The following is a 19791-nucleotide window of genomic DNA, read 5'->3' as shown; positions in this document are numbered from 1 at the left end:
TGCGCATTGTCATAGCAAAGGTTCCTGACCACGTCAGATTACGTCAAAGGTTGTTGGAAAACCACGACCCAACAAAGGCCGATTAAGCATGTTCAGTCGGATGAAAACAAACTACAACCAATGCCTACAGTGGCCGACAGGGGTAACACACTCATCCAACAAACTCCAACAGACTAGTTTGTTGGTGTTTATCTGTGCAGTTTGAATTGCCTTCATTAAAACAAAACACACTAGGTTTCTGGTTCAAGTCAGATAGGGTAGGGTATGTCGAAAAATTCCCATCTAATTTTCTCCTCCAACTTCAATATCATCCTACATTGATGCAGACGAATGTTTAGAAAAGTGAATGTGCAAAGAAGATCAAACGCCCTTTACAAAAAAATAAAGGTAAAACAGCGATGTAGGAGTTCACACAAAGTGAGACCAGACAAGCATTTAAAGTTAAAAAATATAAAATTGACAAAAAAAAACAAAAAAAAAAACAAAAACAAAAAACCGATCATTTCACTAGATAAGACCTTTCTTCCTTGGCTGGAATCGTTCAGAGCCATTTAAAGTTGCATTTAAACTGCATTTTGAGGGATCAAACTTGCGGGCACCATATAAGTCCACAATATGGAGAGAAATCCTGAAATGTTTTCCTCAAAAACAATTTCTGTATGACTGAAGAAAGAAAGACATGAACATCTTGGATGACAAGGTGGTAATTATCTGTAAATGTTTGTTTAGAAAGTGAACTCCTTTAACATACATCTTGCAGACCCCTCTGTAAAAACCTTCAGGATATAGACAGGAATAAAAATGTAAAGTTTGGTGTGTGTAAGTGCTACTAAAGTGGAGATTTAAGGCTCAGTGTAGAAGAAAAAACTCATTTCAAATATGTATTGTAACTGAAATCTATTGACACAAATAGATAAAGTGCTATAAAAGAAACACTTAACTTAGTCTTTTGGATGTTTTCTTTCCACTAGCCTGAAAAAAATATTCATGAAAAACCATAATTTCACCCCATTCCGCCCCTTTTCCAGTGGTGCGCTTTAGCTTCTCCATGAAAACCAAATTTCACATGCAAATCAGTAAAATCACATAATGTGACTTTCATAAAACGGGATGTGCTTGATTTATTAGATTTATTTATTGATTTATTATAATCATGTTAAATACTCGTGATTACAATATTGACCAAAATAATCGTGATCATGACTTTTGCCAAAATCGAGCAGCCCTAATTTACAACTTCACAGAAAATGTTTTGAGATTAGTCCATTAAACAAGGACGACACAGACTGCTAAGCTGTAACGTGATTCACTTGTTGTGTTATGACTCAGAAATTATATTTAAGCCTGTGAATTTTCATCCCCTGGCCGGCGCCTGTGTTATTGGTCGAAGTCTTTTAGGAGCAAGATAATCACATCTACCTGCCTGTGCTAAATTGTCAGACCGGGCTCTCACAGACAGCAATAGAAGAGCGCTGTTATATTCTTATCCTGGTAATTGAGGAACATGCTTTGGCAAGCTTAGAGAAGCAGGGCACCCAAGGAACACGGACAACACACCCCCACTCATCGCAAACGCATACACACTAAATCCAGAAAGCCCATCTTCCAACACTCTTTCATGTCAAGCTGCAACAGAGCACAGATTCGCACTAAATTTCAGATGTCACAAAAGAGAACGCTCTATTACTGCCTCCTCCACACATGCGCTCACATATGGCAAGCCGTTTTAGTCTGTCACTTGTCATCATTGCATTTTTACAAGTAACAATGCTATAACAGGGCTCTCTAGTTCAATTCTTTCTCATAACAATTCCAATTACAGAGCTCTCTAATTCAGTTCTTACTGGTAACAATTCCAATTACAAAACTCTCTAATTCAATTCTTTCTCATAACAATTCCAATTACAGAGCTCACTTATTCAATTCTTTCTCGTAACAATTCCAATTACAGAGCTCTCTAATTCAGTTCTTACTGGTAACAATTCCAATTACAAAACTCTCTAATTCAATTCTTTCTCATAACAATTCCAATTACAGAGCTCACTTATTCAATTCTTACTGGTAACAATTCCAATTACAGAGCTCTCTAATTCAGTTCTTACTAGTAACAATTCCAATTACAGAGCTCTCTAATTCAATTCTTACTGGTAACAATTCCAATTACAGAGCTCCCTAATTCAATTCTTTCTCATAACAATTCCAATTACAGAGCTCTCTAATTCAATTCTTTCTCGTAACAATTCCAATTACAGAGCTCTCGAATTCAATTCTTACTGGTAACAATTCCAATTACAAAACTCTCTAATTAAATTCTTACTGGTAACAATTCTAATTACAGAACTCTCTAATTCAACTCTTACTAGTAACAATACCAATTACAGAGCTCTCGAATTCAATTCTTACTGGTAACAATTCCAATTACAGAGCTCTCGAATTCAATTCTTACTGGTAACAATTCCAATTACAAAACTCTCTAATTCAATTCTTTCTCATAACAATTCCAATTACAGAGCTCACTTATTCAATTCTTTCTCGTAACAATTCCAATTACAGAGCTCTCTAATTCAGTTCTTACTGGTAACAATTCCAATTACAAAACTCTCTAATTCAATTCTTTCTCATAACAATTCCAATTACAGAGCTCACTTATTCAATTCTTACTGGTAACAATTCCAATTACAGAGCTCTCTAATTCAGTTCTTACTAGTAACAATTCCAATTACAGAGCTCTCTAATTCAATTCTTACTGGTAACAATTCCAATTACAGAGCTCCCTAATTCAATTCTTTCTCATAACAATTCCAATTACAGAGCTCTCTAATTCAATTCTTTCTCGTAACAATTCCAATTACAGAGCTCTCGAATTCAATTCTTACTGGTAACAATTCCAATTACAAAACTCTCTAATTAAATTCTTACTGGTAACAATTCTAATTACAGAACTCTCTAATTCAACTCTTACTAGTAACAATACCAATTACAGAGCTCTCGAATTCAATTCTTACTGGTAACAATTCCAATTACAGAGCTCTCGAATTCAATTCTTACTGGTAACAATTCCAATTACAGAGCTCTCGAATTCAATTCTTTCTGGTAACAATTCCAGTTACAGAGCTCTCGAATTCAATTCTTTCTGGTAACAATTTCAATTACAGAGCTCTCGAATTCAATTCTTTCTGGTAACAATTCCAATTACAGAGCTCTCGAATTCAATTCTTACTGGTAACAATTCCAATTACAGAGCTCTCGAATTCAATTCTTTCTGGTAACAATTTCAATTACAGAGCTCTCGAATTCAATTCTTACTGGTAACAATTCCAATTACAGAGCTCTCGAATTCAATTCTTACTGGTAACAATTTCAACTACAGAGCTCTCTAATTCAATTCTTACTGGTAACAATTTCAATTACAGAGCTCTCTAATTCAACTCTTACTAGTAACAATACCAATTAGAGAGCTCTACAAATACATTTTTACTAGTCAAATGCCTCCATTGACTTCCATTCATTTTTAATTACAGAGTTTTACAATTGAATTCTTACTAGTAACAATTACAATTAGAGAGCACTCTAAATCAATTTTTACTAGTTATAAATCCAATTACAGAGCTCTCTAATTCAGTTTTTACTAGTAACAATTCTAATTAGAGAGCTCTCATTTAATTATTACTAGTAAAAATGCAATTACGATGAGTAACAGTATATTTTAGGATAAATAGCTTGCCATATCAATGGAGACATATGACTAGTAAAAATTCATCTGTAGAGCTCTCTAATTGGAATCGTTACTAGTAAGAATTGAATTCGAGAGCTCTGTAATTGGAATTGTTACTAGTAAAAAATTGATTTAAAAAGCTCTCTAATTGGAACTGTAACTAGTAAGAATTTAATTAAAGAGCTCTGTAATTGGAATTGTTACTAGTAAGAATTGAAATAGAGAGCTCTGTAATTACAACTGTTACTAGTAAAAATTTAATTAAAGAGCTCTGTAATTGGAATTGTTACTAGTAAGAATTGAATTCGAGAGCTCTGTAATTGGAATTGTTACTAGTAAAAAATTGATTTAAAAAGCTCTCTAATTGGAACTGTAACTAGTAAGAATTTAATTAAAGAGCTCTGTAATTGGAATTGTTACCAGTAAGAATTGAAATAGAGAGCTCTGTAATTACAACTGTAACTAGTAAAAATTTAATTAAAGAGCTCTGTAATTGGAATTGTTACTAGTAAAAATGCAATGATGACAAGTGACAGTATATTTTAGGCTAAAACTACTTGCCATACTCTCTCTCTCTCACACACACACACACACACACGGCCGCAGCCGGCGCTGTCTCACATGCGAAGGTCTCCATTGACAAAGTAGCGCGCTGGCAGTCCCGGCAGCGATGTTCTGTGGGCCAGGTCACGGCACACTCACACATTCCCATCAATGTTTCATCATGTGCATTTAGTGTTCCTGCACACAGATTCCCTTTTGGCTTATGTAAAAAATAACTTATGTAATTGGGCACTTACATAATGAAGCGTTATAAATTATATTTATTGATTTCGGTCGCCTTAATAACAGTGAATTATCTGCCGCAATGCAGCTTTTTAATTTTTAAGCACTCTTGTGATAAGGATACTGCTGTCAGGCTGAAAAACTGCGAGCACAATGTGCAGCTTTGGAATTAGCAACAACAATTTCATCCTTTCTAAACATAGACAGCGATGTTGAGTCATTTACACCAGCATAATGCATCAGCAGCCTGGGAAAATAAAAACAGACCCGGAACATGGCCTCAACGCATCGTGTGGGTGGTTTGCAAATGGTTTGCGAGGACAGGGCGACAGCGATGACCTCGAAGGACGTACCTTAATCCGTAGAGCACGGTGCCGTCGGGGTGCAGGCGTATCATTCGGTTCTTGACCGTCACTCCGTGAACGAAGGATTTCTTATCGTTGAGGAAGTAGGTGTCGGGCACCCAGAGTTGGTCAGCCACACGGTTATCCAAGGTTAGATTCAGAGGGATCTCGGTGTAAGACAAGCGCTTGTCTCGCCAAGCCTGCTGGAAATACATGGTCAGGGTGTAGTCCTGAAAGTAAGAGCAAAATTAGAAGACTAGTGAGAAAATAAAACATTTTTCTCACACTCTTAAAAATAACGTGCCATGGAAGAACCAATTTTGGATTCACAAAGAACCATTCAGTCATCTCTTTCTTACCTTTTTTTAATCTAAAGTACCTTCTTTTGCCACAAAGAACCTTTTGTGAAACAGAAAGGTTCTTCAGATGTTAAAGGTTCTTTATGGAACCATTTAGACAAAAAAGGTTCTTCTATGGCATCGTGAAGCACCTTTATTAATTACATTAAATTTCCACCCCAAAAAAGTTTTATTTGTATCTTTTTTCTATTGCATTGCTATCTTTAAATTAATCAATCATATAACATTCCAGACCCACTTATAATTGTGCTAAGGTGAGACACTGAAGGTGAATAGGGATGCAAACATTTTTTGTATTAAGTTTTCTCAAATGTTAGGTTTAAATATGCAAACGAGCCATTATTTAATGAACTATGTGCATACATTATTAGTACAAAAATCTAAACACTGGATGAAGTCAGTTTCAAAATTCTTTTTACAGAGGGAATTTTCGGTCTTTCATTTCGTCACAAAAGTTTCACTATTTTTTGGGGGTATAAAATGTATAAAATCAAGCAAATTACATATGAACAAACTCCTCTGTAAAAAACCTTCAGGATGCAGACAGGAATAAAAATAAGAGCAAAATTAGAAAACTAGTGAGAATTTAAAACAATCATCTTACACTCTGAAAAATAAAGATGCTTTAAAAATTTCCTCACAGCGAAACCATCTCTTTCTTACCTTTTTTTATAATCTGAAGATTATATAATAATTCTTCAGATGTTAAGGGTTCTGTATGGAACCATTTAGACAAAAAAGGTTCTATGGCCTCGTGAATTTTTAAGAGCAACTTTATTTTTAAGAGTGTATGTTGTGTCGACTACCTTTTTATTTTCATGTTCAATTTGATGATTCCTGGTATCTAAAGAAATATGGACATGTACTTTACACTATGAACATGCAACTGACACTGTAATATTTTTAGATGTTTATCAATATTTAATATTAATAAGACTGACGTTAATATTTAAGAGTACACTGTGATTAATATTTAAGTATTTAATATTAAAATTTAAAACCACACTGTAAAAGTGGTAACCTGTGAATGTCACTTTAAGGAGCTCTTTCCACATGACCTAAACCTTTCTTTTAGTGTAGCTGGAACCGTCTTGAAAAAATGTCTGTATGCAGTTAAAAGATCATGTTCCATGAAGATATTTTGTTAATTATATATCATAAATGAATCAAAACTTAATTTTTGATTAGTAATATGCATTGCTAAGAACTTCATTAAGACAACTTTAGAGGCGATTTTCTCAATGTTTAGATTTTTTTGCACCCTCAGATTCCAGATTTTAGTTGTATCTTGACCAAATATTGTCTTATCCTAACAAAGCATACATCAATGGGAAGTTTTCAGTTGATGCATAAATCTCAATTTTGAAAAATTGACACTTGTGACACATACATTGCCTCTTTGATTAGTTACTACTGATTGCTGAGCTGTTTTTATTTTTTATTACCATCCGCCATCTTTCAGATCATTAGTTAACAAATCCTCAGTAAACACCGCAGGTGGTGGCAGGCTCGCAGATGCACCTTTTAATTTAACCCAGCTGAGTGCTCACTAAAAACCGCCTCGCTCACAAATCACTCTGCGCTTCAAGTCATTACAAGTTCATTTCCATTCGGATGTGACCGAAAGTGATGATGTCCGAGTGTGAGATGTTTACTCTGTAATTAGCTCATCCATTTCCAGCCGTTTGACACATTCAGGCCGATACGTTGAGGAGCTGCGCTTCTGATAGGCTGCCATTGTCTAACTGACAGGCTAACCAGCCAATCACAGTGAAGCATCCGCCAATGTCACTGCTGTTAGTTCATGCTCATATTTGGTCAGTTTCTCATTTTAATTCTGTACCCAACTGTTTTCTAAGCATTGCCTCCTGGGATAAAATGCCCCTGATTGTATCTGAGGTTTGTTTTGGGAGTGCAGCGGATGTGTTTATCAGCGTGGCCAGAGGATGAGGGGACAGTGGGCTGGCGGTTTCTAGCCCCATATTTATCTCTCCGTGCTTCTCCAGCGGTGACCTGTGAGGGAACTCTTAAAACGGCCAATCACCCTCTGCCAAAAATAACCAGCACACTTGATAAAGTTACTCTCAGGCATTAAAGAAGCAAACCTCCCTCTGATTCAAAAGCTGATGGAAGAACCAGCTGTGACTCACACTGTCCTGCATGTGCACATATAAACAGCCACTTCAGCATGAGCAAACACACGCTAAACACACCTGAACACTCACATGCACGCCCCAATTCTCAAAGACACATCCTAAACACAAATATTATCCCGCGACTAGTTTTTGCACCACAATTGGAAAATTGTTGGCTGAAGCTGAATCCGAACATGGTTTTTTGTCTTTTTCCCCTCATGCATTTTGCCAATTTCTTCACCATTGGATAAATTAAATAGCCAATATTTGCTTTTTACAGTTTTGTCTTGCTTTTCAAAGAAAAAAAATCAATTATAAAACTATTTAAAAATATTTATTTAACACTGAACACTTTTAACATTCTAGTAGACATTATAGCCTTCCAACAAAGCACAATTTAACTTAATTAAAATGAATACGTTAGTAAAATAATATTCTTTGGCCATTTTTAGATCTCCTTGAATCAGGCATGTGTTTTTAATGCACAAATAAATGCAGCCTTGCTGAGCAAAGGAGAATGTTAGAATAAATGTATTAATAGAGCTGTTGGAATGATTGTTATTTTTGTCTTACTTTTTTATTTTATTTTGCAAAACAACAGCAAAATTACAATACTAACATTTATGTTGACTTTTATTTTGGCGGAAACCCGCAAGAAGCCCTGAGCATGTTTACATGCACACCAGTAACTTGATAAAACAAGTTTATTAATAAATCCGGTTATTTCCTTTTAGTGACATCCAAATGTAATAATTTGAGTGTCTGACTTTGAGTATTCCATATGTTTGTCAGTTGTGATGTTAAATAAAGTTTGCAATGTCAGCGTGAAACTTACAGCTCATATGTGACCCTGGACCACAAAACCAGTCATAAGGTTAAATTTGACAAAACTGAGATTTATACATCATATGAAAGCTCAATAAATGAGCTTTCTACTGATGTATGGTTTGTTAGGACAGGACAATATTTGACTGAGATACATCTATTTGAAATCAGAAATCTGAGGATGCAAAAAAATCAAAAAGACTGAGAAAATCACCTTTAAAGTTGTCCAAATTAGGTTCTTAACAATGCATATTACAAATCAAAAATTACATTTTGATATGTTTACAGTAGGAATTTTACAAAAAATCTTCATGGAACATGAACTTTACTTAATTTCTGAATGATTTTTGGCATAAAAGAAAAATCAAAAATTGACCCATGCAATGTATTTTTGGCTATTGCTACAAATATACCCCAGCGACTTAAGACTGGTTTTGTGGTCCAGGGTCACATATTATCCTCTCATGCGGTTATAAATGCAGCATTTTGACTGAACCACATCTACTTTTGCTGCACGAGACGAGAACACTTTTTATCATTTTCCGAGTTATGAAAGAGCCTTTCTTTACTGTAAAAGATGCACTTAAATCTGCACTAACTATGCATTCCTGTCACGTATCACACATGCGCACTTCAATAAGCCGATAGAAAGCAGGTTATTGTGTTTGCATGCCGCCTGAAATCAGGGTAAGAGGCAAAAAACTACCTGTGCCGACCGGTTTATGCTTACGCCGATTATGACCTTACTCCGGTAAAAGAAAAACGGGTTACCGCTTTTACATGACCACGTGCGTTTTCGGTTTATTAAGCACAATCGGCATAAGAACGTGCATGTAAATGCACTCAGTGCTACTTTTTGCTGACAGCAGCAGATTTATGAATGATTCTCATCACACAAATTTTCCTCGCACTTTGGACTTTAAACCCTGGCTAAGAAGCTCATGCAGCGCTGGCAGAATAAATATAATTAGTGCATGTATTAGACAACATAACATTCTGTAGTTTATTTACTAATGGTTTGAGACCATTTCGTGATTTCAGTCATCATACAGTAAACAGCAACAACCAGCCTTTTCTCTTCTCATGGAAGATATGCGATGCGATACTAAACAGTCTCTCGCTGTCACTGCTTGGAAGGATTTTTGCATTTTTGTTGACAATGTTTGCTGCATTAGTGCGCGCCTCTATTTGATAATGTCATCTCATTGTTCGCTATAATTTATTCTGCCTTTTTACTTCTACTATGCAATTTAAGCTAAATAATTTCGGTTGCCGAACATTCGGTGCATCCCTAATCAAAATTACTGATAACCAAAATAGTACACAAGGCTCCTAATGAGCATGTAGATGGTTTGTCATCAACTGTCGACTCTCATAACATCCTCCGATCTTTTGCATTTGTCATTATGCAGGTTTAGGATGGTAGTGGAGTAGGTTAAGGATGTTGCTGAGCATCGCCGCTGAAGGTTTTTCTCAGGAGACGCATCTGACGCCTTGGGCGACAGAGTCACTTCAGCACTCTTAAAGGGGCAGTTCATCCAAAAATGAAAAATAGGTGTCAGTTTATTCACTCTCAGACCATCCAATATTCTTTCTTTCTCTTTAATAGAACAGTAAAGAGGATTTCTAGTTGACATCATGGCTGTTGGTGGTTCATTAAATGGCTACTGTCACTTTGAGAGTCAAAAAAAGCATATCAAGGAACACAAAATTAATAACCATGCATCCTAATGATATATTACGGTTAGGGGTGGGCGATAAGGGCAAAAAGATCATATCAAGATTTTTTTCCGAAATATCACGATTCTTTGTCAGAATGGCAGATGTTTAGGCCGAAGTGGGCAAAGATAAAAAAAATCTTTGTCATTATTTTATCCTTGTTATTAAAGGGGTCATCGGATGCCCATTTTCCACAAGTTCATTTGATTCTTTAGGGTCTTAAAAATTCTCAATAGTAGTGTAAAAAACACCCTTTTACCTTGTCAAAATCAGCTCTGCATGGGCCCTTTAAATGCAAATGAGCTCTGCTCGCCCCGCCCCTCTCTGCTGAGGGATTACGAGCTGTAATGTTTACTTTAGCCGCGTTTATCGGCAAAACTTGCCAACAAGCACATTAAGAAAGGCCATTTGCAAAGATGCATAAAAAAGCCTTCTACTCACTTCTGCTGTGGGTGAAGCTGCATCACGAATGATTCACACGAACATAAACGCATATGTAGATCAGGATCTGCGCTTTCATTTTAAAAACGAAAGTAACGTTGCCCTCTGCCTCTTAAGTGGCTCAGATGTCGGGAGTAAATGACTGCTACGTTTATTATTACATCCAATAAAAGAACATACCTGAGTCGACACAATGGCAATTGTATTCGGTCTGTTTCAGCTCGGTGAGGGCGGGTCTAAGGTAAGGCGCTCATGTCAATCAACTGTGTTTGTCACAACAACAAGAAGCTGAGAATGACCCGATTTTAAAAAGGGGATATTACTTTAAAAGATTAAAAAAAATACCACTGGCTGGATTTGTATCATTGTAGGGTGGTTGTGTACACAAACTGCCAACACACATTAATGTTCAAACAACATGGAAAAGTTAGTTTTGCATCTGATGACCCCTTTAAAGAATATGTGACAAACACACATAATATACAAATAAAACAGTGCTTTAATTTTCTTTATAAAACGGTTAGTTTCATTCCTCAATTCTGATTGGTCAGCAGCTGTGTCGTATTCATGATAGGGCACTGCTATGACCGCTTCACTCAACGGTTTTGTGTATCATTGAACCCCCTTAGCAACCACCCTTAGCAACGTAAGCACAGCTGCAGCAGTTAGGGACTACTTTTTACAGCGGAAGGCAGTTAATGATTTTACTTTATGAAAATGTACAACTTAATATATATAAATTAATATATATTTTTTATTTTAATATTTCTATTGTGTTTTATAAAAGCAATAAGGTACTTGAGGCCATGCTGTATCGTGAATAAATCACGGCTGAAGGGGGTTGCAGGCACTCCGCTTTGCGTCGTGCCTAACAACGCCCTTCAGCCGTGATTTATTCATGATACAGCACGGCCTCAAGTACCTTATTGCTTAAGTACAGTAGGTGTATTTAGCAGTACTGTCCCAGAAGCTGGGTTACACAAAAAAGCTGTGTTTGGGTTACAATAAAATTACCATGTTTTGTCATTTATTTTTTGAGGACATGTGCACACTATAAAACAACTGATGCAAGCTGGAAATCACTCAAGCACCAATGTAAATGTGCGAATGCTCCGTACCTCTCCCTATACTCGCAAATTATAATCAATGAAGTTGCACAACAAATCTCTTTTTTACATCATGTCTATACTTTGTTATGATAAAATGATTCCTGCTGAACACACCTGTTTCGCTGTTGCATTCAAGAAATCAAAAAATATCTGTGATTGGCTACTAGGGCTGGGCGGTACAACGGTGTCATAGTCAGCACCGGTGTGACATTGCGCCACGACATGGATTTTCTAATACCGTAATAAATAAATTATGTGCCTCACGGCTGCATTTACATCAATAATAGCTCATTCTAAATAATAAGGCATTACATTTTCTTCAAACGTTCAGTTGAGGTCTGAATACCTGTCCTTATACTATATATCTTGTTGTAAATAAAAAAGTAAAACATATTCGTATCAGCTTTGCAGGTGATAGGTAAAAGGGGAGTGGCCATTAAACGACTGGTGAAACATTGTGAAGAAAGGTCGGGCCTGTAGCCTAAACCAGGGGCGGAGTGACAATGTAAAGCCGAAGGATTTACACAGTGGATCACAAATTGAGCGGCGTGAGGCGAACTAATATTGTATATAATTTTTGCACTTTCAATATGCAGGGTATAGAAATCGCTTTTAACTGAGTGCTTGCGCTGTTTACTTTTACTTTCGATTTTGCGATAATGCACACTCTGTGTAAAGAGAGCAGCACATCTTATAACAGACATTTGTCAGTCAGTACAAGATTGCTGCAAATCCTCCAGTCTATTTTTGTCATCTCTCTTTACTTTCGACCAGTGATCATTCAAATCTAAAGGCCATTGTACACTGAGTCCGATTTTCGTATGCGTTTTTTTTTTAGTTTTCTCATATTCGCCATCCTTATCAAAATGCTTATTATGGATGCGAAAATGCAGAAAATCAAACACGATCCAAATTTTTTTATGACGGACGAAAGTTTCAGAGGCAGTGTGTAAACTCGATTAACTAAACCTGTATTTTTTTTTTAACGTGCAAAAATGTCAGACGAAAATTTCACACTCATGTGTGCAATGACATTAACTCCAGCAGTGTTGGATGCAGGGTTGCCAAGTCCGCGTTTTTCCCCACAGAATTGGTCTACTTTTAAACTGTTGCTATGGGTTGATTTCCCCCAGTTGTTTAAAGGGTTTAAATATTGCAGAAATTAAATTTCAATAAAAAATAATTTTTGTTTTGTTGTACACTAAGTAAGAACTTTAGGTTTTTTGCAAAATAAATAAGTTGAGAATGCATAATACTCTCCCATGTCTCTTTTTGATAAGGATTCCTACCATTTACTGATTATATTATAAAAATATTCACTTTATTCACATACTAAAGGGACAGGACAGGCTACTCCTCCCAAAATGTACCAAAAAAAGTAATACCGTGATATTATACCGTCACCGTTCAAAAGATGAAAAATACCGTGATATTAATTTTAGGTCATATCGCCCACCCCTATTGGCCACATTACTCATAGCTACAAAAACACGCTGAACCAATATCCAGGACGCAAACCATAACACACTGGATAGTAGGGGTGCAACGGTTCTCAGTAAAAAAACGAACCGTCCTGTTCTTCTCCTACGGTTCGGTGCACACCAGGACCGCGGTTCAACTTGAAACTGACAACGCATCTGTAATATGTAGGGCTGTCCCCGACTAAGAATTTTCATAGTCGAATCAGAATTTTCGAATCTTTCTATAGTCGACCGATAGTCGAATCATCTAGGCTTATGTGTGTGTGTGAATGGGATAGGAGGGACACGACACTATAGTCAGCAGGAGGGTAAAACAATTTTTATTTTATTTTACACACTGCACACAGCAACAACTTTAAATAAAGCGACCAAAACTGCCTGCCTGACTGCAAAACTGACAGACAAACTTATTTAGGTTTAAATAAAAAGACAGAACGCGTCTTTTAGTTCTAAAAACGCAAGGCACACAGCACTGCCTTTTTTGCTAAGCAACGACCAAAACAGCTGTCCTGTCAGTCAAATCAAAGGATTATAGCGCGAACGCTCTAAAATCTAGTTTTTTGCTGTTAATTAAACTGTCATATTAGCAGAAACCCTAAATAATACAGCCCCTGGTTTCCCATGATAGACACCAAAGGTTTCTCCTCTATTTCTTGCAGTCTCCGGACTTTTTAAGCGACGGTAAACTTTCGAAGACCCGAAAGATTGGACAATGGGAAAGAACGCGAATAACGTTGGGCGTTTTTCCGCTCAGAGTTGATATTTTTTTTCAACTTCAGGCGCTCAGAGCGCTCCTGCAAAAACGCGAGGCGCCGGGGACGCATTAACGGAGCGCAGAACGCTCACTGCCAACAGAAAACCATTCAAAAGAGGCGCCTCCAACGGCAAAAACGCGTTCGGTGTGATCGCCGCCTAATCCCTGCCGTCCTCATCTCATCATGGATCAGGGCAAGTGAAAATTAAATCTGTCACAGGGGTGGTTGGATTTGTTCACAAACACGTTAAAAATATTTATTGAACGCTTCTTTCTTTTCACTTTTGTTTTTACTGCATTATCATAATCTAAGGCTGTTTATAACTTAATATGTCCGTACAAAATCTAGTAGTTCTGTGTGCAGTTAGACATTGAGCACCCCTATATTGCCAAAATGGTGTGATGGTTTCACCCGCGAAGATTCGACTGTGAGATCGGTGGTCGAATCAGGCTCCGCATATCGATGCATCGAATCTTCGACTATTCGGGGACAGCCCTAGTAATATGTTTTAAATAACAACACGTAAAACTAACAGGGTTCGGCTAATGCATGTTTCTGTTGATGGATGCACATTCTGGCTTTTTAATACGTTACAACAACAGCCATTAAATAAAAAACGTGGACAAACCATTCTTGTCCAATGCGAGTGCCGTATGATGGAATATGAGCAGTCATTTATTCCGTCATCTCCTGGGTGCTGATAGCGCTCGTGTGCAGGTGAGACCTGAACAGCAAACATTGCTATCTGGACTTAAACTAAACTCATTTAAGCTTTGCCAGTTTCAACATTTAAGAGCCATAAGACGCAAACTCGCGTGTGCAGTGAGAACTGAGGAGATCTCTGTGTGCGCTCATCCGAAGCGCGCAAACCTGCGCCTTAGGACAAATATTACGCTCTTTTATTGTGTTTGAATGGACAAATTCACGCAAAAATTGTCAAAATTCCCGTCTTGGCAAGTATCCTAGCAGACATAGCCAGCTAAACGTTAAGTATCAGAGCATTCTCTTAAACTGACAGCAATTTGTTAACATTTAACAGCAACAAGAAGGAAATCACTCACTGCTCTTGATTGAATAGCTTTAATAAACTTCAATTAATACTGCAATGCTTTTTTACATTTATTCATTTTGATCAGTTTCTGTATCTGTACCTAAAAACTAATGTTAGACCTAAAAAAAAAAATCTATTTTATTTGTATCTTTACTCTATTGTATTTATTTGTGCTGTTGCTTGTAGTTTGATAAATTATTCTTATTTCTTTACTTTTAAATTTTTTACCCTAAACATAGCACATACTGAACCGTACCAAAACCGTGACTCTAAAACCGTGATACAAACCAAACCGTAAGTAAGTTGAACCATTGCACCCCTACTGGATAGTTTGCCAAATATGCAATTAAAAGCTATTATTACAACTGAGGGTGCTATTGATTTCATTTGAGGGCTTAGCACCCTTTAGCACCCTGTAGAACCGGGCCTAGTTCCTCCAACATTTGCTGAACTGAGGAAACGCTTCGACTCGAACCAAAGACCGATAAGTCGCTGATATGCACATGCATGAATTGATTGCATGAACAATTGTCTTGACTTTTTTTGACTTCTAACTTCTTTTGTCAAAACACAGAAGTAAGTCATAGAGGTTTGGACTGACATGAGGATGGGTAAAGAATGCAAATATCTTAATTTTAGAGTAAACTATCTGTTCAATAAAACCCTATCCGTCATGTCTGCCTACTGAGACATGAATTCCATACCTTGTGCATTTGTGTTGAAAAAGCTGATTTGAAAAGATATAGAGACTGTATTTCACTAAATGGAATGAAATATCCATTTAGTGAAATACAGTCTCTATATCTTTTAAACTACATCTTGTTTTTATCAGCTTACCAAAAAAACATTAGTCACCTTAATTAGTCATTCTAAACCTGCATCACTTAAGGTGCTTTCCATTCGACTGAAAGTGAACTGCAAAGTGGACTCAACATGTTATTCTGTCATCTTAAATGAGATTCTAGTCCGAAGGGAGCAAACATGTTAAGTTCAAAGGGCATAGGGTATAAGGGTACATCGATACAGCACTTTACAGCAAGTTCATTCTATTATTAAACAACACAACAGACTGTCATGCACTCTAAAAAATAAAGGTGCTTTAAAAGGTTCTTCAAGCGATGCCATAGAAGAACCATTTTTGGTTCCACAAAGAACCATTCAGCTCACAAGCATAAAATGAAAGTGAATAAGAATCAACAAAAAAGCACCATAAAAGTAATACATGCAACTTGTGTCTTATATTTAACGAAAAATATAAGTGTGTGACTTAAAAAAATGAAAGTCACTAAAAAAAATAATAATAATACTTTTTTCGAGTAACTAGTAACGTAATGCATTACTTTTAAATTTACGCAACATATCTGATCACCATTTCAAATAAATACCACAAGTTACTTTGTTTTCCCATTTATTCACTTACAACTCTCCTGTCCCCATGTTGAGAGAAATTGAAAGTGAGATGCAGAAGCACTTCCCTCAGCTTGAGGCTTATTAATTTCACTTTTGGTGTGAAATGGCCTTTGCATTTTTCAAAAATATAGCTTTTGAGTTTTTAGTCATTAAAAAACAAATAAGCAAGCTCAGTCCTGGTGACAAAAAAAAGTAACGCAAAAGCATTACTTTCCAAAAAAATTAATAACATAATATTGGAATGCATTTTAAAAAAGCAAATGTCTTTGGATTGATTGCATTTATTGGACACAACAAGCCAGATTTGATGGATAAATGGATAAACGAGGTACATTTCAGTCTGTTCCTCACACAAAGGTATCATTTTGTTTTATACGACTTTAAGGCGAGAAACTGCAGGTGAATAGGGTTAAAAAAATAACTAATAGTTATCACCTTACTTACTCAGTTTATTGATTACAGTGATAATTGCAAACATTTTTTGTATTACAGGTTTTCTAAAATGTTACGTTTAAAAATGCAAATGATGCATTGTTTAATGAAATATGTGCTAATTTGCATACATTTCTAGAACAAAAATCGAAACACTGGATGAAGTCAGTTTGAAAATTCTTGTTTAATTTTTTGGACATATTAGAGACAAATGTTTTTACAGAAGGAATTTCTCTCTTTTTTTACAGATTCTCATTTCGTCACAACATAATTCAGAAAAAAAAAACTTTTTTTTTTTTACCATTTTTGGGAGAATAAAATGTATAAAATCAAGCAAATTATTTATGAACAAATCCCTCTGTTAAAATCTTTAGAATATAGACAGGAATAAAAATGTAAAGTTTGGTGTGTGTAAGTGCTACTGAAGTGGAGATTTATGGCTCAGCGTAGGAGAAAAAACTCAATTTTAGAAAACGGCCTTTAAAAATATTGTATTGCTATCGACACAAAATAGACACACTTAACAGTGTTTTTGGATGTTTTCTTTCTACTAGTCTGAAAAAACACTTTATTAAAAACCAAAAAGCCCATAAACTTGATAGGGGCATGAAAAAAACTGTGTTTTTGCCTGCAGTGTCTTCCCTTAAATACAAGTTTTAGAGCTTGACAAACCTTGTTAACTTTAATCCATGTATGGAAAAGAGCAACATGAACATTCTATTAAATATCTGCTTTTATGTTTCATGTAAGAGCTTGTTTGGAACAACACAAGGTTAAGCAAACTATCCAGATAATTCTCATTTTTAGATGAGCTAAGCCTTTAAGAATTTGCTATGCATGAAAAAATGTTTTAATGATATTTATGCCTAATGATATTCCTCCATTCTGAGCTTTTTAAACACAGTGTTCCCGTGACGTACGACAGTGAAACAGCAGTACATAAAGCATATGCTGATGTATTACGGTTATTAATCACAAAGACAAAAACTGGAGAAAAATAGGAGGGGGAAAATCTGTCTGTAGATTAACATTTTGGGAAAAGAGGTTAAATATACATTTTTCTGAGCGGAATGTGGATGCCAGGGTACAGAATGTGGAACACCTGGGCTTGGAACTTTCCTCTTGGCTTCAGTGCCAAATGTGAGCATAATTACTATGGTCACAGATGGTAGCAGATGCCTCTTTGGGCTCTGTTTACTCTTCTTTGACATCAATAGATCTCAAACCGAGACGCAAACACACGGCTTCTGTGAGCTCACATGCGACCGAGTGGATTTATCCACATTTTTTACTCTCTACTAATAGAATCATGCGTGAAAACAGAGGTGCATTGATATATAATGGGTTATTGACAAATGAACACTTTTTAACACGTACTAGCTGTTCTTTTCCAGTCAATTGCAATGAAACCAGATATGAAGCTTTTAAGTTTTAAAAAGGACGCAATGCAGCATAGAAGTGTTTAGCTGCACAGAACGTGCCCATTCAATTATTTAGAAAGTAGTGTTCTTTTGTGTTCCACAGAAGAAAGTAACTCACGCTTTGGATCAACATGAAGGTGTGTAAAGGATGACAGAATAGTGGGTTTTGTCTGAACTATCCCTTTAAAGCATTTCGAGAAGCAGGGATGTTCTGCAAGAGCAGAAAAGCCTCTGTTAGGTTGTGCTGTTTAATCATCGTTAACAGAGCTGAAATTTGCAAGTGCAAATTAATTTAATCAAGGACGTCTCTAAATCTGCAGCATAAATGTACTAATTAAGGGCGCATCGGTTATGAATTCTTTATGTGACATGAAAAATCGTCAACTAAAGAAGTCTGAGACAGGAGAAGAAGCTGTCTTTGTAGTGAAAGTCACTGAAACGGCATCCATAATTCTCGCTGCAACTGACCGACTTCCTTCTATTGGCTTGAGCAAACATTCAAAATACCTAACCAGGACTCAACAATAAGGATGAACTCATGATGCAACAGTCACTGTGTTCTTACTATATGCTGTACATGTTCTTAAGCCTGCATAAAAATGTCACCATGGTCTAGCTGGTTAACATGGACAAGAGTGAAAATTATAAACAAACAAAAGAGTGTAGGATTTTTACACTCCAAAATTGCTAGTAAATTTGACAAATAATTACAAAGAAATTGCAAGTAACACTAAGTTAAATGTAAAATTTTGAAAATGATGCTACACAGCTACAAATTTAGCATCCATTAAGCCATCACTCACTGATGGATAGCTAGTTGGGACTTTTTTTAATTGGCAAACTTATTGTAAAAATATTTTCATTATAATTTTTTCTTACAATAACTTGTATAACAGGGTGGAGCTTTATTAATGATTTCAACACCACAATCAATTATTATGAGTCCAGATAATATTTAGTGTTTTTCCTAATGAATTAAATAATATAATATATTTCAATTTTTTTTTCCCATAAATTAAAGAGAAATATTTTTATGATCATTTTTTCTTACAATAACTTGCATAACAGGGTGGAATTATCAAGCTTAATGAATGCTTACAACACTACAATCGATAATTCCAGATAATATATTTTAACTTTTTTTTCCATAAATTAAAGAGAAATATTTTTATGATCATTTTTTCTTACAATAACTTGCATAACAGGGTGGAACTGTGTGAGTTTGATCAATGCTTTCAACACTACAATTCATTATTTTGAGTCCAGATAATTTTGAACTTTTTTTCCCCATAAATGAAAGAAAAATATTTTCATCATCATTTTATCTTACAATAACTTGCATAACAGGGTGGAACTGTGTGAGCTTGATCAATGCTTTCAACACCACAATCAATTATTTTGAGTCCAGAAAATATAAAAACAATCCCATAAATAAAAAGAAAAATATTTTTTTTACAATAACTTGCATAACAGGGTGGAATTATCAAGCTTAATGAATGCTTACAACACTACAATCGATAATTCCAGATAATATATTTTAACTTTTTTTTCCATAAATTAAAGAGAAATATTTTTAGGATAATTTTTTCGTACAATAACTTGCATAACAGGGTGGAACTGTGTGAGTTTGATCAATGCTTTCAACACTACAATTCATTATTTTGAGTCCAGATAATTTTGAACTTTTTTTCCCCATAAATGAAAAAATATATATTTTCATGATCATTTTTTCTTACAATAACTTGCATAACAGGGTGGAACTGTGTGAGCTTGATCAATGCTTTCAACACCACAATCAATTATTTTGA

At 35.8% G+C, this 19791-nt stretch overlaps 1 protein-coding gene across 3 annotated transcripts in view; it reads right to left on the bottom strand.

Moving 5' to 3' along the window:
• LOC141289043 (gamma-aminobutyric acid receptor subunit beta-2-like) overlaps nucleotides 1-19791 on the bottom strand; it is an 87242-nt gene that overhangs the window by 41942 nt on the left and 25509 nt on the right. For all 3 annotated transcript variants that reach the window (XR_012339793.1, XM_073821231.1, XM_073821230.1), the window contains exon 4: nucleotides 4855-5075. Coding sequence is in view for 2 of the 3 variants with exons in the window: in XM_073821231.1 (XP_073677332.1) it covers nucleotides 4855-5075 (221 nt within the window). In the remaining variant the exon portion in view is untranslated. The remainder of the gene's footprint in view (nucleotides 1-4854; nucleotides 5076-19791) is intronic.

This window comes from Garra rufa, chromosome 16 (genome assembly GCF_049309525.1).
Source record: "Garra rufa chromosome 16, GarRuf1.0, whole genome shotgun sequence".
NCBI lineage: Eukaryota > Metazoa > Chordata > Actinopteri > Cypriniformes > Cyprinidae > Garra > Garra rufa.
This window is presented reverse-complemented; position numbering and strand designations above follow the sequence as displayed.